A 27,233-nucleotide genomic window follows, 5' to 3' on the forward strand; every position below is an offset into this window, starting at 1 on the left:
GTTGGTAACTTGATATTTTCTATGTCACTGTGCATCTAAAAAGCATGGGGCAAAATTTTTTTTGTCACAATAACAAAGGACTGCATGTTTAATTTTCAACTAATGTTCCCCCAAGTCAAAATAACTAATCAAAATGAAAATAAATCATAGCTAGATTGTTTAATTTGCTTAACAGAAACCTACATAAAACCTACCACTCAGCATCTGAAACCTTTTCTTCATCAATTTTGCAAATGAAATGGATCAGATATAGGCAGTATATTCTGACTATACGTGAATGAAATGTTATGATTCTTGCTGACAAGTTGTTGTATATCAAATAAAGCTAATTGTTCAATACAGAGACTAAATAATTACACAATCATACAACAAGAGTTAACATGTTGAGTGAGGGGGTGGGAGGTGGATTCCTCATTTAATGAGTAATGGATATTCAATCCCTTGAAACTTCAAAAGACGTAAATAATGCAAATTATTTTAACATCCATCCACTGACTCCGTCTACATTTCCCGCCGCCTCGGGAAAGCAGCCAGCATTATCAAGGACCCCATGAAGACTGGACATGCTCTCTTCCACTTCCTTCCATCGGGAAAAGGATGCAAAAGGCTGAGGTAATGCACCAGCTGAATCAAGAACAGCTTCTTTCCTTGTTGCTGTCAGACTTTCGAATGGACTTACCTTGCATTAAGTTGATCTTTCTCTACACACTAGCCATGACTGTAACACTACATTCTGTAACACTACTCTCTCCTTTCCTTCTCTTCTATGTAATCTTCGTATGGCATGTCTTGTCCGTATAGCACACAAGAAACAATACTTTTCCCTGTACACCAATACATGCTACAATAATAAATCAAATTAACTTACCTCTATACCCACAATTAACAGGACAAGCTCAATATCACTTCGCTGAAACATTCCTTGCACTTGGGGCGATATCCCAATCAGTGCACAGTTGGTCATCACTGAAATAACTCCCATTGTTTCAAAGGCCAGCTATAAACAAAAGTACATGGGGTTTTGCTTAATGGAAGTTCATCATATTAAAATTAGAAAAACACACATTCAGGTTATTTTGACACTACACAGCCCCACACTAATCACCAAAATGTTTTTTTTAAATGAACATTCTACACACATACATACAAATTAGCAGGAGTAAGCCGCTCAACCTCTTGAGCTTGATGCAACCTTCAATGAGATCCTGGCTGATCGGATTTTAACCTCAACTCCATTCCTGCTACCCCAGATAACATTCCACCTCCTTGCTTATCAGGAATCTGTCTACTTCTGCCTTATTCATATCCAAAGTCTCTGCTTCCACCACCTTTTATGGAAGAGAATTCAAAGGTCTCACAACACTTGGAGAAAATTGTTTTCCCTCTTCTGTCTTAAGTGTGGCCCCTTATTTTAACAATAACCTCCCCCCCAGTTCTAGATTTTCCCACATGAGGAAACATTCTCACCACATCCACTCTGTTAATACCCCTCAGGAGCTTATATGTTTCAGTCAAGTTGCCTCTAACACCTCTAAACTCCAGTGGATACAAGTCCAAATAAAACAACTCACCCATTCCAGTATTCAGCTAGTAAACCTTCTCTGAACTGCTTCTAACATCTTTCCTTAAATAAGGAGGCCATTATGCAGACAGTACTCCACATTTGGTCTCACCAATGCTATTAGGATTGGAATTATTTACCCAAAAGTGAATCCCACACACACAAAGATTTGATCAGTGTTATTTATATTATGGAGAAAGATAATCAATGACGCTAAAGGAACTAACAGATCACAAACATTTTTTATAATTTTGAATGCAAACAGAAGCTTCTGTGAAAATTCTCCAGCCCCAAAACACAAGGCACAAAGCAATGTTTTTAATCTCCAAGGTTTCAAAGATTCAAAGCAAAGCTAAAATTACTAGATTGATTTGTAGCTTGTACATAGGATCTCAGTTTACACAATAATCAGACATTAGAATCATAGAACTTACAGTGCAGGAGGCCACATTTGGCCCATTGAGTCTGCACTGACCACAATCCCACCCAGGCCCATCTCCATAACCCCATGCATTTATCCTATCTAGTTCCCACTGACTCTAAGGAACAATTTAACATGTCCAATGCACGTAACCAGCACATCTTTGGACTGTGGGAGGAAACCCACGCACACACAGGGAGAATATGCAAACTCCACACAGACAGTGACCCAAGGTGGGGATTGAACCTGGGTCCCTGGTGCTGTGAGGCATCGGTACTAACCACTGTGCCACCCATAAGGTTCCTGCTGGTGGCGCTATCATGTTATGCAGCATCATTTGCATTTAGGCATGGATGTTATTCTGAATGGCACAAGAACTTATGAAAAATACTGTTTAAGAGCTTGCTGCAGGAGGCGCAGTTTGGTTATTTATCACGTTTGTGCTTATTTTCGATTGCTTGTTGCTGCAGGCAGCTGTCCCAACTTCGATCCCAAATTGGGCTATGCAGTGTCCCTGCTTCTATACACTCAAAATAGTAGAGGGTTTCTGTGTAAATAGTATTGGACATGGGTCAAAAAAATGGCGATTGTTTTCCAGTTGGAAATGTACTAGTAAATCTATGCCCATAGCTTGGAGTGCGGCACACACTATTTTCATCATAACCATTACTAATTTCTATAACTTTAGTCCTTACCTCTCTCTCCTCCTTTGAGATCCTCCTTTAAAACTTACCTCTTTGACCAAGCTTTTGGTCACCAACCCTAAAACAATGTATGGGTCTCTGAAGGAGCTTTGCCGCATTAAAAAGGTGCTGCCTCAGTGCACCTTGTCATCATACTGCACTTACTTCCTGAAGTTGACTCTTGTCCAAAGTAAATGCAACAGTACATAGGTCTGATTTCAACCCTATATTAGAATACAAGGTCCAGGTTTTATACCATTGCTCCAGAATACATTGGACAGCAATTCGTGGCATTTAGGCTTACGCATTCAGAAGCGCAAATGTGGAAACTGTTGTCAGACATAGTCCACTAATCCATAGGTTGCCCTGTAACACTACTCACTATCAAACTTCACATCGAAAACCATGCAACGGAATGAACTCGGGGTATTTGCCCACGAGATCCTTATTAAAGATTATTAAAAGTTGGCACTGGTGCATGCTAGAAAAGTAAGCAAATGTGCCCTAAAAAATTTCAAAAGTGTGGAATCTCATTCCTTCAGATGTTAAATCAGTGTTTGGGATTTCAAAAAACATTTTTTTTAAAACTTTTCCTATCACTTTTTCCTCTCTTTCCCAAACTTCATTTCACTTTCAGCACATTATTTAAAACAAATTTAAACTTCCGGTCTGGACTTGGTGAGTTTCAGAAAGGATTCTTTAATCTAACTGGTTGAAGGGCCTTGTGGACACTTGCCCTGCTCACAGATACCCAGTAAAGGGCACCATGCTAGATCAGACCAATCTCCTCCCTAAAGCCCAGTAGGGGCAACCGACAGCAAGGTGAACAGTAAGCTCCATTCCTTCCTGACCGCAAAACCTGGGCCAACATTCCAAACTAAACCAAGCATTTAGTTTGGATAAGTACATCCAAAATAATAACTCTGCTACTGCACTATTCATTCCTAGAATGAGAAGATTGTCCAACGAGGAGTAATTTAGTGGAACGAATTCTTTGGAGTTGAGAAGAACGAGAGATGATCTAATTAAAATCTTTAAGATTCTGTAAGGGCCGAGAGGTCATTTTCCCTAGCTGGAGAGTCAAAAACTAGGAGCTTAGGGATGTACAGCTGAGGCTATATAAGGCTCTGGTCAGACCCCATTTGGAGTACTGTGAGCAGTTTTGGGCTCCATACCTAAGGAAGGATGTGCTGGCCTAGGAGTGGGTCAACAGGACATTCACAAGAATGAGTCTGTTTGAGACGGAGATAGATATGTTCTTGATCAATAAGGGGATCAAGGGTTATGGGGAGAAGGCAGGAGAATGGAAATGAGAATCCTATCAGCTATGATTGAATGGCGAAGCTGACTCGATGGGCTGAATGGCCTAATTCTGCTCCTATATCTTATGGTAGTCCCAGGATGAGGGATCGGGCATTTAGGATCTGATCAGGAGAAACATCTTCACTCAGAGGGTGTGAATTGTTGGAATTCTCCACCCCTTTGCCAAGTCAATGATTAGATTCAAGACTAAAATTGATAGTTTCGCCCATGTTGCCTGCACAGAAACTATCAAAAGGATCTAGTCACAATAATGCAATAGAATTAGAGAAACAACTTTTAGGAACATATTGGAGGAATGTTTTCTTAAATACTGAAGAGACCACTGAATAGGAGAGATAAAAGGAACTAAAAATATCAAGTTAATGTCAAACTAAAAGTATAATCATGAGGATAAGCACTACCTAATCCAGGCACATGTTCTTCAAAAGATAATGAGATTGTCCTATGGTTAAAAACAGGTCATATACAAGTATGTACATTGAACCAAAAGATAATAAGTTGTCATCAGCAGTAATAATCATATTTCCCAGTTAAATATGAAGGTTCTCTCCAGTTGAAAGATGAACAGAACAGGCACAAGCCATACTTACCAGCCAGACTCCCATGTCTGCTGCAGGCTGGGAGAACGGCCGCTTGAAGACACGACACATTTTCAGGGCATCGGAAAACACCTCTGTGACATTGTTCAAAATTGCCAATATTGCGGCCAGAGGGTAAACACAGGAGAAAAGGCTGACGTAACCAAACTGCTGAAAAAGTTCCAAGTAATCATCAAAGGTTCCCTATGAGAAGGAGATAAAGATAAATAAATTTAAAAGCACACTCTTTAAAACTAAACACAAAGAATGAACTGCTGGCTGTCTTTCAGTGGGTAACACAGCTGCTACAAAGTCAGAAGGATCCCAATCCCACTCCAGAAGTTTGAGCACGTAATTCCAGGCTGACTCTCCCAGTACATTACAGAGGAAGTACAACACTATTGGAGGTATAGGTGGCGTTAGGACATATGAAAGTGCTTTACAGCCAGAAGAACTCATTAGTCAACTGACAAATAATGAACCAGACACCTTCTTCAAACTACTGCAGTTGGATCTTTAACATCAACCAAAGAGGACATAGGGTTTTCGATTTAACGTCTCATCCAAAAGGTGAGACCTTTTGCAGTGCAGTACTCCCTCAACCTAGACCTTGTGCTTCAAATCCCACTCCAGAAATTCGAGCAATGATTCCCTGACTCTGAGGCAAGAGTGCTATCCTTTGACCCAGGCTTCATCCATCCATGTAACTTTCGCCATTATTCCTTCTATGTTTGTCTGGCTTCCTCTGAAATGCATCAAAATTATTTGCTTCAACAGTGGCAAGTTCGCATTCTAAACACTCCGAGTCAAGGTGTTGATGCAAAAGCAGGAAATTCTGATGAATGAATCACTATAAAACTGTTTAGGCCGCAACTAGAGTGTTGATTCCATTTCCCGTCATGGTTAGATCTCAGCTGGAGCGATCCAGGTAATTCTGGTCACCACATATCGGGGGATTGTGAGAAAGGGTACAAGGGAAGTTTACCAGCTATGAGAGTCCTTTAATTCTTTCATGGGCTATGATTGTCACTGGCTAGGCCAGAATTTTTATTGCCCATCTCTAATTGCCCTTGAAGTGGCAAAGAAAATCTCTTAAAAGTGTGATCTTAGCAAGAATGCAGTAGTGCTGGGTGAACAACATGGGATTACTGAGCTTAGAGGTTTTCTTCTTCTTAAGTTCTCTGCCAAAAGACAAGTCCAATCCACAGCCAAGACCTCCACCAGGGGTAGAGCAAAGACGCAGGTCCCAAATCCATTCCAGGCATATCAGGGATTGAACTCCATGCTGTTCACACTGACCTGATCCTTAACGGCCATCCAGCCAACAGGATCCAACCAAGAAAAAGAAAACAACTCATCTTCCCTCTAGATCTTTTGGCCAATGATTTTAACTCCTGGTTATCAATTCATTTGCGAGATGGAATTTTTCTCTTTCAAAACCCCAGCACCTCGAAAGTCTCGAATCAGTCACCTCTCTGTTCTAAAGAACTGTCCCAATTTTTCCAACCTTATGTCAGAGCTCTGCATGCACCTACACCAAATAGACTGCAGTGATTCAAGAAGGTGGATTACTACTTCAAGGGCAATTAGAGATAGGCGATGAAAATTCTGTCCTAGCCAGTGACGGTCATATCTCATGAAAGAATTAAAATAAAGGACCCTCATAGCTGGTGAACTTACCCCCGTACCCTTTCTCACAATTCCCCTGATATGTGGTGACCAGAATTATCCGGATTGCTCCAGCTGAAATCTAACTATGACCAGAAATGGAATCAACACTCTAGTTGCCCCCTAAACAGTTTTATAATGATTCATTCATCAGAATTTCCTGCTTTTACATCAACACCTTAACTTGAGGTGTTTAGAATGTGAACTTGCCACTAATGAAGCAAATAATTTTGATACATTTCAAAGGAAGCCAGACAAACATAGGAGGAATAATGGCGAAGGTTACATGGATGGAGTGAGATGAGGATTGGTGGGAGAAGGTTTGTGTGAAGTATAAATATCAGCATGACTTTAGAATTAAATGACAGAATAGTTACAGCCCAAAAGGAGGCCATTCAGCCCTTAGTACTCTACTTCTTTAAAAATTCATTCTTGAGACATAGGCATTGCTGGCTAGCCAGCATTTATTGCCCATCCCTAGCTGCCGAGGGCTGTTGAGAGTCAACCACATTGCTGGAGCTCTGGAGTCACACGTAGCCAGACCAGGTAAGGATGGCCGATTTCCTTCCCTTAAGCACATTAGTGAACCAGATGAGTTTTTCCGGCAATGGTTCTGTGGTTACCGGTAGATTCTTAATTCCAGATATTTTTCATTTATTTCAGATTCCACCAGCTGTCATGGTAGGATTTGAGCCCAGATCCCCAGAACATGAGCTGAGTTTCTGGATTAATACTCTAGTGGTAATACCACTAGGCCATTGCCTCCCCATACCTATTGTATTATTTGCTGGCTTGTCCAGTTTGAATTGATTGGCATTTCAAGCTTGAAAAGTGAGCAGCATGGTAGCACAGTGGTTAGCAGTGCTGCTTCACAGCACTAGGGACCCAAGTTCAATTCCTGGCTTGGGTCACTGTGCGTTTGCACATTCTCCCTGTGTCTGTGTGGGTTTCCTCCAGGTTCCTCCCACATTCTGAAAGATGTGGTTAAGTGCATTGACCTGAACAGGCGCCGGACTGTGAAGACTAAGGGAATTTCACAATTACTTCATTGCAGTGTTAATGTGAGCCTTACATCTGACTAATAAATAAACTTTAACTTTTTAACTTAAATGCCTTTTCAAATAGTCAACCTCAAAAAATTCAAACAAGTTTTCATTTCAGTAACAGAATTGCAAAGTAGTGGGAATCTGGATTTGAACTCTACACAAGGCCCATGGGGTTAAAAGCTTGGATTCTGAAGAATTACCAGACAACACAGGGAAAACAATTTGCTACCTTTCTTGTAGCACTGTTTCTAATGCCAAGGAATTGTGACATTTAAATTGTAACACAAAAGCAATTCAATTCAGTTTTCACCCCCAGCACTAAATCTATCACCAGCTGTAAACTTTATGAATGAACTGCTCAATGTAAAACATAAATTATGGAGTCAAACCATTTCAATGCCTAGAGGTAAGAGTCGTGGGCAGCTAGCTGCATGAAAAGAGGATTTATAGTTATCTTTGGCTTTGACATCTTTATACAAACAACACTGAAGGAAGAAATTCTTACAAATATTTTTCAGAAACTATACCATTATTACAAGAGGTGCTTGTATAACCTGAATTGCTCAATATTATAATAATATTTATTCTAGAGTTTAGGTGAACTGTTAAATATTTCCTTTTGCAGATGACTAAGGACCCTTGAGATTTAATCAGGCTGCAACTTCTTTTCAACAAGGCTTAATTAAAAACTTCTACCAACTAATCTACTAGATCTAATAGGGGTGTATAAAATTTTGAAGGGTATAGATAGAGTGAACAGAGGTAAGCTTTTTCCTAGGTTGGAAACAAAAATTACCAGGGGCCACGGGCTCAGGGTGAGCGGGGGGGTATAATTCAGAAGTCAGAGGGAGGTTTTTCACACAGAGGGTGGTGGGGGCCTGGAACGCACTGCCAAGTATGGTGTGGACGCAGGCACGCTAAAGTTGTTTAAGGCTTACTTAGATAGGCACATGAGCAGACTAGAGATGGAGGGATACAGGAGACTGATCTAAATAAAGATCAAGCGCCTTGGGACATCCCTGGGAATCAACTGATTCCTACAGACCTTCCAACATATTGTATGCCTCACTTGTCTTACTTCTGAGCTTCTGGGGATTCCATAAATGTCTGTCAAAGTTTTGCATGTTTATTGATGTCTTTTCTTTTACTTCACAGGTGATTCGGTCCGCCTCGTTGTCCAACAAGGGGCATACACGCGGTGAGTCATGCAAGGGCTGCTCTTGGATGTTGCTTCGAGATTTGCCTAGTGCTTCACATCGTTAGTGTATGCTTAAACTGGACCATCTGACAGGCAACACGACAGCTCAGTGACTATCACTGTTTGCTGTGCAGATACATGGATTTGGGTCAGTGTCTGCAGGAGTTTGCACGTTCTCCCCGTGATTGCATGGGTTTTCTCCAGGTGCTCCGGTTTCCTCCCACACCCCAAAAACGTGCTCTTAGGCTGATTGGTGTAACAAATTACCCCTAAATTAGTCTTCCCTCAATCTTCCCCAATAGGCGTAGACAAAGGTCATAGGTAGAGGAGGGCACTCAATGTTAAAATGGCGGCGCGGGCTCGTTGGGCCAAAGGGCCTATTTCCTGTGTTGTGTTGTTCTTTGTTCTCTTTGTAACTAAGGTAAGATTTGATAATAAATCAAATCAAAATGATGGTGCTTGTCAGAGACAGAGGCTAAAATATTCAATATTGGCACACATTGCTCTTTTCAGCTCAGAAAATGTAAACTTATCTCCTCTATTTGCTGGGTGCCAGGTTTATGTAAAGGGAATCTAGTCATCAATCTCAAATGCAGTTCTCAATGGTCTGTGGACCATTGGCAAAGTCACCACCAAATCTGACACCAGCTGGTGAGATGGGGTTGGGCAGCTGGTGTGTAAATGGGGTGGATGTGGGAGCAATTGGATAATGACTGACCTAAAATTGGAGTTGAGCCAGAGTAGATTTAACTTCAGTCCAACCAGTGCTGCATCTGACAATGGGGATGCCTGATGCAGCGTGGATAAAAGGTTTTACTCGGCATCAGATTCTCAACGTATGTGATCGAGGCAGGGCATGTTGTAACAGCGCTTGATGACAGGCTTCTGTCCTTGGGCGGCATGGTGGCATAGTGATTAGCATTGCTGGTTCACACAGCCAGGGATCACGGTTCAATTCCAGACTCAGGTCATTGTCTGTGTGGAGTCTGCACGTTCTCCCCGTGTCTGCGTGGGTTTCTTCCAAGTGCTCCAGTTTCCACCCAAAGATGTTGACTGGCCATGCTAAATTACCCCTTAGTATCAGGTGGATGAGCAGAGTACCCACATCGGGTTACAAGGATAGGGTCTCGGAAGGATTGTTGTCATGTGGGTTCAATGGCCCAAATGGTCTTCTTCTGCAGTGTAGGGATTCTGATACTACCAGTATCCAAACCTACTGTACATGATGTGGGTTACGCTTGAGGGGGAAATATGGGGAGAATCTCTGTTGAACAGTGTGTGTCTGTGGCTTACTCCACCCCTCTGCTGACATTTCTTAAAATTAAAAATGATACGATCTTATTAAAACACATTTAATTCAAAGGAAAATAAATAATTTAGCATTTTTATGGTTTTATCTACATATACTGATACCTTTAAAGAACTGTGTATCCATGTGCCTGAATAAACATGTCTTAGAAGAACAGGAATGTTTTTTAATTGTAAATGTGAAATAAACAGCATATCCCTTGCAACATGATGACGCAGAATTATTGAAAGGAGATCATTCAGCCCTCCCTCACCACTGAATTAGATCATGGATGATTGCATCTTTTCATTTATCCACTTTGTTTCCGTTACCACTAATACCCTTAGCTAACAGACATTTATCAATATCAATTCTGATATTTTTAGGGGTGTTCTAAATTTCCACTATCCTTTGTGCAAAGTACTTCCAGATAACACCCGCTGAACAGCCAAACTCCAATTAAGTTTGTGCCCCTGTGTTCTGAACGCATATGGTAGGCAGAGGGAAACTATCAAATCTTTCAGACCCTTCAATCTTATATACCTAAGGGAATGCAAGGCTAGTCTATCCTCATAACCTTGCTGGATAGATTATCTGGGATAGCCTCTAAGCAGTGCGACATGATGGCACAGTAGTTAGTACTGCTGTCTCACAGCGCCAGGGACCCGGGTTCAATTCCGGCCTCGGGTCACTTGTGTGGAGATTGCATGTTCTCCCTGTGTCTGCGTGGGTTTCCTCCGGGTGCTCCGGTTTCCACCCACACTTCAAAGATGTCTGTGTTAGATGGATTAGCCACGATAAATTGACCCTAGTGTCAAAGGGGATAGAAGAGTAAATATGTGAGGTTACGGGGTGGGGTTGTGGTCAGTGCAGACTCGATGGGCCGAATGGCCTCCTTCTGCACTATAGAGATTCTATGATAAGCTTTTCCTCAGCTATATTGAGCTTGTGAAGAGGGAATTTAAATAACAGGTTTTAAACATCTATAGTCTCACATTCCTTTTTAATTTTTTAAAAATAAATTGAATTGTCATAACAGCGTTTTGAGAAAAAGGCCAAACTATACTACGAGTTGCTGACGAGCATCATTGCAATATGTTACTGATTAGAGTGGAGCTGACAGGGCTACAGGATAGAGATCTTTTACTGTAACTATCCAACGTGAAGCAGAGACAGTGCAAGAAATGGAAAAGAGAAACCAATGAACAGCTTGCACTTATCTGAAGCATGCCCGGGAAGCAGAAAGAGGGAATGAGAAACATATTTAATTATAAATATAGAGTATATAACAGCTCTCTTGAATCTTCGTTTTACAACAGAACTAACCCAAAACTGCCCCATAAAGGAAGAAATCTACACGTAATAGAAACCTGAAACAAAAGGCATAACTGCAAAATGCTCCTGTTCCAAAACTGATATTGATAAGTGTCTGTTAGCTAAGGGTATTAGTGGTAACAGAAACAAAGTGGGTAAATGAAAAGATGCAATCATCCATGATCTAATTCAATGGTGAGGGAGGGCTGAATGATCTCCTTTCAATAATTCTGAGTCACAAACCATCAAAGTTCACCTCAGGTTCAGGTGATCATTTTTGCAGCTGTTCTAACTGAATATGTACGATGAAAGACTGCAGGCAGACTCCAGTGTGATCGCAGACATGCTCCAACAATTATGGTATGGATCTGAGTCAGAGAAGATTTGCATCTAAGAAGAATAAGGAGAATGCCAAAGAGAAAATCGTACCAGCAATATGATATGGTTATGGTATTGATGCCGTTTAATAGATAACATTATTTGAATTACTAATGGAGTTGAGTGTCCTGGATCAACATCATTCAGGTGCAAACTTGATTTGAGAAGTGGCGAATAACATTTTCTTCACACAAATGCCAGACAGCGACTAGTTCAAACAAGAGACGGTCTAAGAGCAGGTCAGTTGTGACATCCCTGGTAACACTCTTGCTTCTGAATCACAAGGTTCTGCATTCAAGGCCCACTCCAGTACTGGAGCACAAAAATCAAGGCTGACAATGCAGTGCTGTGGTGAATGCTGCACTGGCACAGCTGCTCTCTTTTCAATGTGACATTGACAGCTCAGGTGGATGTAAAAGATCCCATGGCATTTATATTGGTGAGTGGGAGATTCTCCCCAGTGCCCTTAAAAATTTTAACCCTCAATCAACATCACAAAAACAAATTATCTAGTCATCATCAGGCTGCTGTATGCACGAGTTTGCTGTGCACAAACTGACTTCCGCATTTCCTGCATTCCAACAGTGACTACATTTCATAAGTATTTAACTCCCTTTGAGATGTTCTGCAGTCATGAAAAGCACTACTTAAATGGAAATCTTTCTTTAATTCTTGCCTTGATCTCCAATGGCATTACCATCGCCGAATCCTCCACTATCAATATCCTGGTGGTTACTATCACTGAATCCTCTGCTATCAACATCCTGGGGGTTACCACTGACCAGAATCTGAACTGGACTAGCCATATAAATACCAAGGCCATAAGAGGTCAGAGGCTGGCAATTCTGTGGAGAGTAACCTACTTCCTGAGCCTGTAACCCACTCCCCCGAAGCCTGTTCAGCAAGTACACAAGCCAGAAGTGTGATGGAATACACTCCTCTTGCCAGGATAAGCACACTCCAACAACACTCAAGAAGCTCAACACTATCCTGGACAAAGCAGCTCTCTTGATTAATACCCCATCTACCCAAACTTCACTTCCTCCACTACAGGCACAGGTGAGCAATAGTGTGACCTCTCCAAGCTGCACTGCAGCAACTTGCCGAGGCTCCTTCAACAGCACCTTCCAAACTTCTACCAAAAGAGAAAGTGTTGGAAAATCTCAGCAGGTCTGGCAGCATCTGGAAGGGGAGAAAAAAAGAGCTGACTTTGAGTGCAGATGACCCTTTGTAAAATCCAAAAGGCATAGAAAGTGGGAGATATCAGATTCCAGCATCTGCAGTAATTTGTTTTTATTCCAAACTTCTACACCTAGAACAAGAGCAGCAGACACATGGAACTCTATTACCTGCAAGCTTCCATCCAAGTCATACAATAATCTGACTTGGCAATATACAGCAATTTCTTTGTCCAAACGTTGGACCTCCTTCTTTAACAACACTGAGGACAATTTGTGATAAATGATGGCCTCACGAGCATGACCAGATCCTCTGAGAAATAATATTAAAAAACTATACACTAGCTTACACTAAGACAAGATTACACTGACTAGCATTTATGTAGTACTTTTAACACAAAGGTCCCAATTAGTTTAACAGAGCACACGGTAAGTAGTTCTGTTCTAGAAATCCAGTTGATGAAGGATAGAGCTGGAGGCTATCTTTACACTTTTATATTTACAACCTTACACCTTACAAACATCAATCTCCAGAACCAACAACCACAGTTTTAATCTGTATCTGTTCCTATGTGCTTAAGCAAAACCGCAGTTAATGCAGGATTAGGCCATTCAGCCCTTTGAGCCTGCTCCCTCACTCAATAATCGCCAAGCCAAAGGAGGAGAGGTTAGAGAAAGATGACCAAAGCTTTGGTTAGCGGTGTGGGTTTTGGGGAGTGGGGTGGGGTCTTAGACAAAGGTGAGAAGAGGTGTGGTAAGAATTAAGGAAAGAATTTCAGTGGGATAAATAGCCAGTTTGTAAGAGCAATGTTATCTGAATTATGATACCTCAGTAAAAGCAACCAAGTCATTTGGCCACACGAGATGACATTCATCAAGCCATGCCTAATCGTAGATCATACAGAATGCCTTTTAATGTAATAATGTGTCTCAAGGTGTTTCATAGGAGCATTATCAGTCAGAATTGGGCACTAAGCCACAAAGTGCTTTCGAGAAGCCTTCCTTAGCAGAAAAGGCAGGTAGAGACATGGAGAGGTTCAGGGACGTGCAAGAACCAGAATTAGGTGAGTGCAGTTACCTCAGAGGATCATGGTGTTGAAGGAGACTGCAGAAATGGGGAAGGGACAAGGTTATCTAGGGATCTAAGAATTTTAACAAGCTTACAAGCTCTGGGATGATGGGTGAGTAGACTTTAGTGTGCATTAGCGAGAGGCAACAGTGTTTTATGGAGGGTAGAATGAGGGAGGTTGGCCCAGCGTAAACTGATAACGGTCCGGTCTGAGGTAACAAGATGAGGGTTTAAGCAACTGATGATGCGATGCAGGCGTATAATGTGAGAGAGATGGTCTTAGGGACAGTGTGACTGTGTGATCGAAAGCTCATTGCAGGGTATAATACAATAGGCAAGGTCGCAAACTGTGTTGGCCGGTCTCAGGAAGAGGAGTGGAGCTGTTGGCTAGTGAAAAGTTTGCTGCAGGAGCCAAAGACAAAGGGCGTGATCTCACAACCTCATCCCACCTGTTGTCTAGCGAGGTGACGTGTTAAGATTGTGCGAGAGGTAAGAAATCAGGTTCATGCCTGATTTTTTTGTCTCCTTCAATTGTTCCAGCCCTCTTTTGCCAACAAAATCAGCTTAGTGCCCAAAGGGTGCAAAGCCAATTTCAATATTAATAACGTAATTTATATGTCATTAGTGAGTCTTGGAGGCTATTGTCTGTGCACATTTGCACTGACCTTTATCAGGTGACTCAGCTGATGAAGGGGCAGCACTCTGAAAGCTTGTGGCTTGTGCTACCAAATAAACCTGTTGGACTTTAATCTGGTGTTGTGAGACTTCTTACTGTGCTTACCCCAGTCCAACATCAGCATCTCCACATCAGAGCTTCTTACCCAGGCCTATCCCCGTAATCCCATGTACTTACTCTGCTAATTCCTCCAACCTACATATCTTGGAACATTAAGGGGGAATTTATCCACCTATCTGGTACATCTTTGGAGTGTGAGAGGAAAACAGATCACCCGGCGGAAGCCCATGCAGACACAGGGACAACATTATAGAAAGAATATGATTAAACTAGGAAGACTGCATCAAGTCCCGGTAGCATCCTAGTACTAGGGTGCTACCAGGACTAATGGTTTGAGTTATAAGGAGAGGGTGGGTAGACTGGAACATTTTCTCTGGAGCATAGAGGGCTGAGGGGTGATCTTACAGAGGTCTATTAAATAATGAGGGGATAGTTCAGCTAGATAGTCAATATCTTTTCCCAAAAGTAGGGGAGTCTAAAACTAGAGGGCATAGGTTTAAGGTGAAAGGGAAGAGATACAAAAGGGCCCAGAGGGACAATTTTTTCACACAGAGGGTGGTGAGTGTCTGGAACAAGCTGTCAGAGGTAGTAGTAGAGGTGGGTACAATTTTGGCTTTTAAAAAGCATTTAGACAGTTACATGGGTAAGATGAGTATAGAGTGATACGGGCTAAACGTGGGAAATTGGGACTAGCTTAGGGGTTTAAATAAAAAGTGTGGCATGGACAAGTTGGGCCGAAGGGCCTGTTTCTATGCTGGAAACCTTTATGGCTCTAACATGCAAAACTCCAGTCACCCAAGGCTGCAACCGGACCCGGGGCAGCATTGCTAACCAATTACCACCAAGGCACCTGATATTCAACAACTCCATATTGCAATATGCTTCTTCCAACAAGAAACATCATATAGCAACCCAAATCCAGATGTAAATTTTTTCAAATCTTACACAATGTACATGCCTGTGTCTGTAACACCTCAGGCATTACATTTATCACATGCAAATTTTTGCACAATACTGAAGCTAACAGGCTCAAACGTCATATTTATAACAGCAATACAAACAAAACCGAACAAGCAGGGAACATATCACTCTGCTAGTAGCAAGCAAAGATTAACCACAGTTTAAAAAAAGGACTTGCATTCATATAGTGCTTTTCACTACATGTTTCAGAGTGCTTTACAGCCAATTAGGTACTTTATTTGAAGTGTGGTCACTATTTTAATGAAGGAAACACGGCAGCCAATTTACATACAGCAAGATCCCACAAAACATCGATGAGCTAACGACCAAGCTATTCTGTTTTTGTTGTGTTGATTGAGGAACAAATATTAGCCAGGACACCATGGATAAATTTCCTTCCCCATGTTTGAAAAGTGCCATGGGGTCTTTTACATCCACCCAAACCGACAGATTTAATAGGCACCTCCTGTCTGAATGACAGCGCCTCCAACATTGCAGCACTGCCCCAGAACTACACTGGAATGTCAGCTTTGATTTTTGTGCTCTGGTCCATTGAGTGAGAACTTGAAACCTTCAAATAAAAATAGTCTGTCTGTCAATGGGTTTTTTTTTGTTGTAATTTGAGAGGGGCTTCATGTGCTATTTTAATTAAGGTAGCACTAAGTTGGTGCTTCCTTGACAAAGTGCAGACATTAAACCTAGTCCTGCTTGCCATTTCAGGGGGAATATATGAGGTTTTATTTATGGAAGGGGTGTTTTCCCAGCCTGCTAAGCTGACCAATATCCCTTGTACAACCACAAACTGGATCTCACTGCTCAAGTGCTCATTATGCTCAACTACAATTTATTGGCCTTGAGGGTACTTTGGGATGTCCTGAGGTTGTTAAAGGTGCTGCATAAATGCAAATTATCTTAAGGTTACAATAAATGTCTGTTCCCAAGATGTATCTAAGCTGCAGTAATTACCTTGCGAACACTAACTATCTCTAGTTAATTATTTTGATACTCACTTAATGTAGGAAAATCAGAGTTAATGCTGCAAAAATGAACATCAAAGAGACTTACAATGTGGAAGGAAATCATTTGCCTCATTGTTTCAGTACAATTTTGTTAGAGCACTCTGTATTACATCATACAGAACCATTTTTTCTCCCATGTATCCTCCTCCAATATTCAATTATTTGTCCAATATTTCCTTTAAAAGAATGAAATGGTTTTCCCTCAGCTACTTTCTGTGGTAAAGTATTCCTCGCTCCAACAATCCTGTGCAAGGAAATTTCTCTTCACCATTTCTTTACTCTATTAGTACAACTTTAAATTGATGATTGCCCCATCAATAATTTTCTCATCATTTCAGAAACCAGTCCCTCACTTCATGCCCTATGAAAATTTAATTTCATAATTATCCATTAAATGTCTCTTAAACTACCCTTGCTCAGGTGAAAATAGCTTTTTTCCAAAATGGTATGACCAAATTATTTGTACACCTCCTATTCATAAAACCCAAAAATCCTCTGGCCTTTTTATAAGCTCATTTCTAACTAAACTCACTCTTCCAGGAAATGATGTCTTTGCAGTATAAATGTCTCTAGTCTTTCAGCATCTTTGCACTGAGTGTTTATTCTCATTCCTCATTTTTCTTAAGAACATAAGAACTAGGAACAGGAGTCAGCCATCCGGCCCCTCGAGCTTGCTCCACCATTCGTTAAGATCATGGCTGATCCTTTTGTGGACTCAGTTCCACTTACCACACACTCACCATAACCCTTAATTCCTTTACTGTTCAAACATTTATCTATCCTTGCCTTAAAGACATTTAATGAGGTAGCCTCAACTGCTTCGTTGGCCAGGGAATTCCACAGATTCACAACCCTTTGTGTGAAGAAGTTCCTCCTTAACTCAGTCCTAAATCTGCTTCCCCTTATTTTGAGGCTATGTCTCCTAGTCTAGTTTCACCCGCCAGTGGAAACAACTTCCCTGCTTTTATCTTATCTATTCCTTTCGTAATGTTATATGTTTCTATAAGATCTCCCCTCATTCTTCTGAATTCCAATGAGTATAGCCCCAGTCTACTCAGTCTCTCTTCATAAGCCAACCCTCTCAACTCCACAATCAACCGAGCGAATCTTCTCTGCACTCCCTCCAGTACCAGTATATGCTTTCTCAAGTAAGGAGACCAAAACTGTACATAACACTCCAGATGTGGCCTCACCAGCATCTTATACAGCTGCAACATACTCTCACTGTTTTTAAACTCCATCCCTCTAGCAATGAAGGACAAAATTCCATTTACGTTCTTAATTATCTGCTGCACCTGCAAACCAACTCCTTGAGATTCCTGCACAAGGACACCCAGGTCTCTCTGCACAGCAGCATGATGCAATTTTTTTACCATTTAAATAATAGTCCATTTTGCTGTTATTCCTACCAAAGTGGATGACCTCACATTTACCAACATTGTACTCCATCTGCCAGACCCACGCCCACTCAATTAGATTATCTATATCCCTTTGCAAACTTTCAGCGTCCTCTGCACACTTTGATCTTCCACCCATCCTAGTGTCAACTGCAAATTTTGACACACTACACTTAGTCCCCAACTTCAAATTATCTATGTAAATCATAAACAATTGCAGTCCCAACACTGATCCCTGAAGCACACCACCAACACTGATCGCCAACCAGAAAAACTTCCATTTATCCCCATTTTTTGCTTTCTGATAGTCCTGTATCCATGCTAATACATTATCCGTAACACTGTGCACCTTTATCTTATGTAGCAGTCTTTGGTGCAGCACCTTGTCAAATGCCTTCTGGAAATCCAGATACACCACATCCACAGGCTCCCCCATTGTCTACTGCACACGTAATGTTTTCAAAGAATTGAACCAAATTAGTCAAACACGACCTTCCCTTTATGGACCCATGCTGCGTCTTACCAATGGGACAATTTATATCCCGATGTCTTGCTATTTCTTCCTTGATGATAGATTCAAGCATTTCCCTACTACAGATGTTAGGCTAACCAGCCTATAGGTACCTGCATTTTGTCTACCTCCTTTTTTAAACAGTGGCGTGACATTTGCTGTTTTCCAATCAGTGGGAACCACCTCAGAGTCCAGCAAATTTTCCTCCTCGACGTGATTATTTTGTACTCATCTGCTGATCCCACTGAAACATCTCCATCTAAAGTCTTTTACAGTGCTGCCACTGTTTGCCAAACATACGTCGATAGTGGGTAATAATTCTAGTAATTAATAACCAACAGCATAATATTTGAGGGATTGCTCCATGCCCAGGTGTACAAAACCCAGCCTTGCTGAGTTCCCCAGTTGGAATCCAATCTTAAAATTCCACCGCCATTCTGAGACCGAAGGAAATCTGTTCAAACTGGTCTTATGTAGAAGCATTGTGATCTGGTTCATTTCACTCTGCTCACCCTGAATACTGTGACTCAAACTCACCAAATATGTTTCCATTTTTCCTTCCAACTCGATTTGATCAATTAAGGGAAGTTCTTTTTCTGGGCTCACTGTACTATGCCTCTGCTTGATAGCTTTTTTACGAAAACGTTGAAGGCAGTATGGAATCCAGGATTCCACAAACTGGTTGATTATTTGTGACGTGATGAGTAAGGCAGCCAGGTTCTAGAAGACAAAATAAATCAGACATGCTGTAGGTTATTTCTTTGGTTTAAAAAATGTGCAAGTCTAAGATTTTCATTTGTTCTCACTAAGCTTTCTCCCTTCAATCTTAAAGGTCCATTCAAAAATCATTGATAACCTGTGTATCTTGTTCAAGTGGCCATTATTCATTGGAGCTTTAGCAATGAGTGCCTGAAAGCTCCGACTGCACAGATGGTTTCACTCCACTACCCTGTACAGACTTCTTCACAGAATCACACATCACTGAAGGAAGTTATTCAGCCCATTGTGCCTGAGCCAACAGCTATCCAATTTGGTCCATTCCCCCAAACCCTGCAATTCTTCCCATTTCAAGTATTTTTCCAATTCCCCATTGAAAGTTAGTATTGAATCTGTTTTCACCACTCTTTCAGGTGGTGCATTCCTGATCATGATACCTCATTGCTATGAAAAAAACTCATCTCCTCTGGTTACCAACCCTCCTGTTAGATCGGAAATAGCATCTCCCTAGCGACTTAATCAAAACTCTTCACGAGTTTCAAATATTAAACCTCACTTCCTTTCCTAGTTAAATAAGCTAACTCATGGCAACCAGAATTCTAGCAAATCTCTTCAGCACCCTCTCTAAGGCTTTGTCACCCTGACAAAAGTACAGTGGCAGATTTGGACATAGACATTGGATCCAAAAGATATTTAGCTCAACTTCCTTACATTTGTACCCCTGTGCCTCTACCTAAAAAACTTACAATTGCATATGATTTCTTATTTTTACCCTTCCAACTTCAAAGAGGTATATAGAAGCCCCAGGTCTCTCTGCTCTTGTATCCCCGTTAGAATCGTACCAAACAGACATCAAGCACAAATTGGCTATCAGAAGCTGAAACGTTATCCAATATTTTTTCTTCTAATGCAGAGGTACTGAAGTTACCCAGCTAGGTTCGGCTAAATTGGTTTAACTCTTGACTTGAACCTAAGAACTTTCTGTTCTATAAAGCTTATTTACTGAGCCTTCAAGAAAGATTTAACATTACACTCTTAAATAGTAAATTGCTTGCCCTCATGTTCTTACTGTTTAAGTTAGAGATTAGATTTACGACTGTACTTTTAATGATAGTGGTGTGCTAGCCAGTGCAAACATCAAGGGCTGCTGCAGGAACAGGAAAACTGATACAGCACCCTTTCATGTGATTACATGTTCCAGGACATTGTTCGTGTGAGCAGGAAGCAGGTGAAAGAACGATCAAAAAAGTATCTTTTGACTGGATTATTTTTTTGAAAGGCTGGAGGGTGAGAGAGCAAAAGGGTTTTGGGGAAAAATTTCAGAGCAATGGCTGCAAGTGTGAGCATGGTTCTGTAGCAGAAGAATGAGGTGTACTTCAGATCGAAGTTTCACGGTGGGACAGGGGGCTGCGTGACAGGCCTGAAGTTCAGCATTGGTTGAATGCAGACGTGCATTTCCATAGCACCCTTCACAGAGATGTCCCATATTGCTTTACAGGGGAAGGTGTGGAAGAGAAGACAATAAGAATGAGGAGTGGGGGGGAAGAGGAGCAAAGGCAGGAGTGAGACACCAGCTGCTGCTGGATGGGAATTCAAGATGACATCTGAGGTACAAAATTTCAGCTTGATCTTGTCAGCAGTGAACTCAAAGTGATCATCCATAAGTACATGTCTTTCATCTGGTCAAACAACGAGGCAACATTTTGGATCAAGGTCTCTAAGTGCGATAGTGAATTTGGACATTAGTGACACACACACACAGAGAAAATAGTGATCATGGGGTGATTCTCCCATCTCCCAGCGCAGCGAGCCAGGATATTTAGGCAGCACCGGATTAATGCAATCCACACTGGGTGACTGGGCCCGAGCACATCTCCCAGCACTGGATTTCTGATGCTGTCAGCTCCAAAGACATGGAGCTGTATTATGCAGCTTCTAATTTTAATCAAATGACTGATTGGTGCATGCGCAGTGGCCCACTCAGTGCTATGCTGCTGGCTCCTTCCACAGGTCTAGGTCCCAGCCCCAGCTTTCCAGCGTAATTAGTGCTAGAGCACTCTGCAGTGCAGTGTGGGAGATTCTTTTTTAAACTCCTAACTCCTACTGAAAAAAAAAGCAGGATTTACTCCAGTTTTCATGCTAATTTGACTCCCCCATATTTGTGGCATATAGTTAAGGAATCGGAAGCTGCCCTGGGGGAAAAGCCATCAGGTATTATAATATCTGAAATAACAAATGCAAAACAAGAACATGCCACGCTCCAGAACTAAGGTGCCATTTTGAAAGTCTTCTTCCCTCAGTGACAGTCAACAAGACAATTTAATTAAACCATTCCAATTTCAAAACATTTACCTGTCTTAGAAGCTTCATATCCTGAAGAATAAATGCGATATAGAAGAGGGATGCAAAACAGTTTATGAAATTGAACTGGAAAACAGGAATTAATATATGTGTAAGGAAATAGTTAAGACAAGATTTCAAATGGATGACAAAAATTCAAAGTCAGAGTCCGAAGCAAACGCTCTTCACAGTTGAGTTTGGTTCTTCTGGTGTTTACATTGCTGTAATTATTTTTCAAATAATAAATTTCAAATACAATTATAAATGGTATAGTGTCAGAATCATAAAGGCCATTTGGCCCACCAAATTCATGCCAACTCTGTAGAGTAATCCTATATCTCGGCAAGTTTATTTCCCTCAACCAATTTCTTTTTGAAATTGGCCATTTCTGCTTCCATCACCCTGATAAACAGCAGATCTCAATCATTACCTCACCGTTAAAACATTTCTTGCCCCCTTCTATCATGTGCCCAAAACCTTAAATCTGAGTGCCCCTCATCCTTGTAGCTTCTGGAAACAACTTTTGATTGCCCATCTTAGAGTCATAGAGGTTTACAGCATGGAAACAGGCCCTTCGGCCCAACTTGTCCATGCCGCCCTTATTTTTCTTAAAACCCCTAAGCTAATCCCAATTGCCTGCACTTGGCCCACATCCCACCACACCCATCATACCCATGTAACTTTCTACATGCTTTTTAAAAAATAAAATTGTACCCACCTCTACTACTACTTCTGGCAGCTTGTTCCAGACACTTATCACCTGTGAGAAAAAATTGCCCTTCTGTACACTTTTGTATCTCTTCCCTTTCACCTTAAATGTGTGCCCTCTAGTTTTAGACTCCCCTACCTTTGGGAAAAATTAGTGACTAACTACCTTGTCTATGCCCCTCATTATTTTATAGACCTCTATAAGGACACCCCTCAGCCTCCTACGCACCAGAGGCAAAAGTCCCAGTCTATTCAGCCTCTCTTATAACTCAGTCTATCAAGTCCCCGTAGCTCACTAGCAAATCTTTTCTGCACTCTTTCTAGTTTAATAATATCCTTTCTATAACAGGGTGACCAGAGTTGCACATATTCCAAGTGTGGCCTTACCAATGTCTTGTACAACTTCAACAAGACGTCCCAATGTTCTGACCAATGAAACCAAGCAGGCTGAATGCCTTCTTCACTGCTCTGTCCACCTCTGACTCTAGTACCCCTAGGTCTCTTTGTTCTGTAACTCTCCCCAATGCCCTACCATTAACTGAGTAAATCCTGCCTGGTTCAATCTACCAAAATGCATTATCTCACATTTGTCTAAATTAAACTCCATCCGCCATTCATCAGCCCACTAGCCCAATTGATCAACATCCCGCTGCAATTGGAGATAATTTTCTTCACTGTCCACTATGTCACCAATCTTGGTGTCATCTGCAAACTTACTAACTGTGCCCCCTATATTTTCATCCAAATCATTAATATAAATGACAAATAACCATGGGCCCAGCACTGATCCCTGAGGCACAACACTGGTCGCAGGCCTCCAATTTGAAAAACAACACTCTACAACGACTCTCTGGTTTCTGTCAAGAAGCCAATTTTGTATCCATTTAGATATCTCACCCTGGATTCTGTGAGATTTAACCTTATGCAACAACCTACCATGTGGTACGTTGTCAAAGGCCTTGCTAAAGTCCATATAGACATCAACTGCACTGCCCTCATCTACCTTCTTGGTTACCCCTTGAAAATACTCAATTAAATTTGTGAGACATGATTTTCCACTCACAAAGCCATGCTGACTGTTTCTAATCAGTCCTTGCATCTCTAAATGCCTGTAGATCCTGTCTCTCAAAATATCTTCCAACAATTTACCCACCACAGATGTGAGGCTAACTGGCTTGTAGTTCCCAGGCTTTTCCCTGCAGCCCTTTTTAAACAAAGGCACATCTGCCAATCTCCAATCTTCAGGCACCTCACCCGTGACGACTGATGATTCAAATATCTCAGTTAGGGGACCTGCAATTTCCTCCCTAGCCTTCCACAACATCCTGGGATACACCTCATCAGATCTTGTGGATTTATCCACCTTGATGTGCTTTAGGACTTCTTATCTGAATCACAGCCACCATCATCCACTCGTCTATCAGATAAGAACATAAGAACATAAGAAATAGGAGCAGGAGTAGGCCAACTAGCCCTTCGAGCCTGCCCCACCATTCAATAAGATCATGGCTGATCTGTCGTGGCTCAGTTCCACTTTCCCGCCCTCTCCCCATAACCCTTAATCCCCTCACTTATCAAGAACCCATCAACCCGCTTCTTAAAAATATTTAGCGAGGCAGCCTCCACCACTTCAACGGGCAGAGAATTCCAGAGATTCACCACCCTTTGAGTGAAGAAGTTCCTCCTCAACTCCGTTCTAAACCGCCTCCCCTTTATCTTGAGGCTGTGCCCCCTAGTCCTACTGTCTTTTTTGAGCGGGAAGAGTCTCTCCACCTCTATCCTATCCATCCCATTCATCATCTTATATGTCTCAATGAGATCTCCCCTCATTCTTCTAAACTCTAACGAGTACAAGCCTAGTTTATTCAGCCTCTCCTCATAGCTCAATCCCCTCAACTCCGGTATCAGCCTAGTAAACCTCCTCTGCACTCCCTCCAGGGCCAAAATATCCTTGCGCAGATGCGGCGCCCAAAACTGCACACAGTACTCCAGCTGCGGCCTCACCAATGCCCTATACAGCTGCAGCAAGACCTCCCTACTTTTATATTCAATCCCCCTCGCTATGAAGGCCAGCATCCCATTCGCCTTCCTGACCACCTGCTGCACCTGCAAGCTGGGTTTTTGCGACTCATGCACAAGGACCCCGAGGTCCCTCTGCACCGTCGCCTGCTGCAGTTTTTCGCCCCGTAAGTAATAGTCCTTCCTACCATTCTTCCTACCAAAGTGGACCACCTCACACTTGCCAACATTAAATTCCATTTGCCATTTCCTGGCCCATTCGCCCAGCCTATCTAGATCCTTCTGCAGACTCTCCACACCCTCCGCACAATTTGCCTTTCCCCCAATCTTGGTGTCATCAGCAAATTTCGACACCCTGCACTCGGTTCCCTCCTCCAGATCATCTATATAAATGGTAAATAGCTGAGGCCCCAGCACCAACCCCTGGGGCACCCCAGTAGTCACCAACCGCCAATCCGAATAGCACCCATTGACCCCCACTCTCTGCCTCCTATTTGACAACCAATCCTCTATCCACGCTAACACCCTACCCCCAACTCCATGTCCCCTGACCTTCTGCAATAACCTCTTAACCTCTTGTGAGGTACCTTGTCAAACGCCTTCTGAAAATCCAGAAAGACCACATCCACCGGCTCTCCTCTATCCACTGCCCTAGACACATCCTCATGGAACTCCAGTAAATTTGTCAGACACGACTTCCCTTTAATGAAACCGTGTTGCGTCTGCCCTATCAAGCAATTCCCTTCAAGATGCCTCGCAATTTCCTCCTTAATGATGGATTCTAACATTTTACCTACCACAGACGTTAAACTAACCGGCCTATAATTCCCCGCCTTTTGCCTGGCACCCTTCTTAAACAACGGCGTAACATTAGCCGTTTTCCAATCTTCCGGCACTTCCCCGGAATCCAGCGACGTCTGGAAAATAACCACCAAGGCATCCACTATAACCTCCGCCATTTCTTTCAGAACCCTCGGATGCATTCCATCCGGTCCTGGGGACTTGTCCACAATCAGCCCCTCCAGTCTGTCGCGCACCACCTCTCTAGTAACAGTAATGTCATTAAGACCCTCCAGTCCTACCACCTTTCCATCGCTAACACCCGGCAAATTATTCACGTCCTCCTCCGTGAAGACAGAAACAAAAAAGTTATTCAAGATCTCCCCTCAACTGCCTTTGCTCCAAGTTTCCCCAATCTAACATTATAGTTAAAGCCCCTTATCCCGGCACCTTCTCATAAATGCTCACAATCGTCATTAACTGTGGTGATTAGAAGTGGAATCAACACTCTCATTGTGGCCCAACCAGTTTTATAAAGATTCATCAGAATTCCCTGCTTTTGTATCAATACCACGACTCTGAGCAGCTGGAATGGGGAACTCACCACTACATTAAGTTGCTGAAGCAAATAATATAGATGCATTTAAGAGGAACCCAGATATAGACATGAGGGGGAATGTAAAAGTACAATGGAGTGAGATGAAGATTGGTGGGAAGAGGTTTGTGTGGAGCACAAATACCAGGCATGACCACAGAATGGAATCACGGAATAGTTACAACCTAGGAGGAAGCCAATTGACCCTTCATGTCTCTGCTGGTTTTCTGCAAAAGCAACTCAGCTAATCCCCTGCACCCATCTCTTCCTGTAACCCTCCAATTTCTTTTTCTCTTCAGATCTTCATTCAATTCTGTTTTGAAAGCCCTAAGTGAATTGGCCTCTACAATAGGCTTGGGTGAGGCATTTTAGCTCCTAACCACATGCTGCGTAAAGAAGCTTTCCCCAATGTCACCTTGGTTGATTTGTCATTCACATTCAACTGGTATCCTCTGGCCGTTAAATATAATTTCTCCCATCCTAAAATCTTCATAGAATCCTTACAGTGCAGAAGGGGGCCATTCGGCCCTTTGCTTGTGCAGTGATCCACAATTCCACCCAGACCCTATTCCCGTAACCCCACATATATTTACCCCCAACCCTCCGACACTGAGAGACAATTTAGCATGGCCAATCCACCTAACCAGCACATCTTTGTGTGGGAGGAAACCCACGCAGATTTGGGGAAAACATGCAGACTTCACAAAGACAGTGACCCAAGCCAGGAATCTAACCCGGTTCCCTGGCTCTGTGAGGCAGCAGTGCTAAGTGACTTTGAACAGCTTTATCAAGTCTCCTCTTTACTTTCTCCTCTAATGAAGACAACACTTAACTTTGCCAACTTATCCACATAATTGATCCCCGGAACTATTCTCGCAAATCCTATCGATCCATGGAAGTACATTGACCTGCGTTTTAACTGTATCCAAATATCTTTTCACATTTTCAGATGGCAAAAAAAATCTCAAATTTAAAATCATTAATGAACCCCAACATCTAGTGCATTATGTGGGGCAGACTTCTACGCTTCCATAATATGCGAAGATGTGTTTCCTAACTTCTCTCCTGAATGACGTGCCTCTGATTTTGAGGTTATGCCCCTTGTCCAAGCCACCCCACCAATGGAAAAAGATTCCCTCTATCTACTCTTATTAATTCCTTTCTAAAATTGAAAACCTCAATCATTCCACCCTTTCACATTTTAGAAGATATAAGCCTCTTCTCAAAATACACCTCAAGGAAGTCTGGATCCTCTGTGCACTGTGTGTTAAGTCAGGTTAAAAGTAGGTATTTTTCTCAGGATAATCATCCAGTTCTGTTTTGAAAGTCACTATTAAATCTGCCTCCACCATACTCTTGGACAATTTTCTTAAATTTTCTATTGCTCTGCCCAAGACCGCAAGAAACTACAAAAGGTCGTGAATGTTGCACAATCCATCACGCAAACCAGCCTCCCATCCATTGACTCTGTTTACATTTCCCGCTGCCTCAGAAAAGCAGCCAGCATAATTAAGGACCCCACGTACTCTATGTTCTCTCTTCCACTTTCTTTCATTGGGAAAAAGGTACAAAAGTCTGAGGTCACATACCCGACTCAAGAACAGCTTCTTTCCTACTGTCATCAGACTTCTGAATGGACCTACCTTGCATTAAGTTGGTCTTTCTCTACACCCTAGCTATGACTGCAACACTACATTCTGCACTCGGCTCTCGTTTTCTTCTCTATAAATGGTATGCTTTGTCTGT

At 42.1% G+C, this 27,233-nt stretch overlaps 1 protein-coding gene across 3 annotated transcripts in view; it reads right to left on the reverse strand.

Annotated features, from left to right (window-relative positions):
• The window catches only part of ano10a (anoctamin 10a), a 76,546-nt gene that overhangs the window by 26,537 nt on the left and 22,776 nt on the right, over window positions 1–27,233 (reverse strand). For all 3 annotated transcript variants that reach the window (XM_080193958.1, XM_080193959.1, XM_080193960.1), the window contains exons 8-11: window positions 21,398–21,472; window positions 18,866–19,048; window positions 4,579–4,770; window positions 869–997 (exon numbers count right to left, since the gene is read on the reverse strand). In XM_080193958.1, coding sequence (XP_080050084.1) covers window positions 869–997; window positions 4,579–4,770; window positions 18,866–19,048; window positions 21,398–21,472 — 579 coding nt within the window. The remainder of the gene's footprint in view (window positions 1–868; window positions 998–4,578; window positions 4,771–18,865; window positions 19,049–21,397; window positions 21,473–27,233) is intronic.

This window comes from Carcharhinus amblyrhynchos, chromosome 8 (genome assembly GCF_965287045.1).
Source record: "Carcharhinus amblyrhynchos chromosome 8, sCarAmb.v2.hapA, whole genome shotgun sequence".
Classification (NCBI taxonomy): domain Eukaryota; kingdom Metazoa; phylum Chordata; class Chondrichthyes; order Carcharhiniformes; family Carcharhinidae; genus Carcharhinus; species Carcharhinus amblyrhynchos.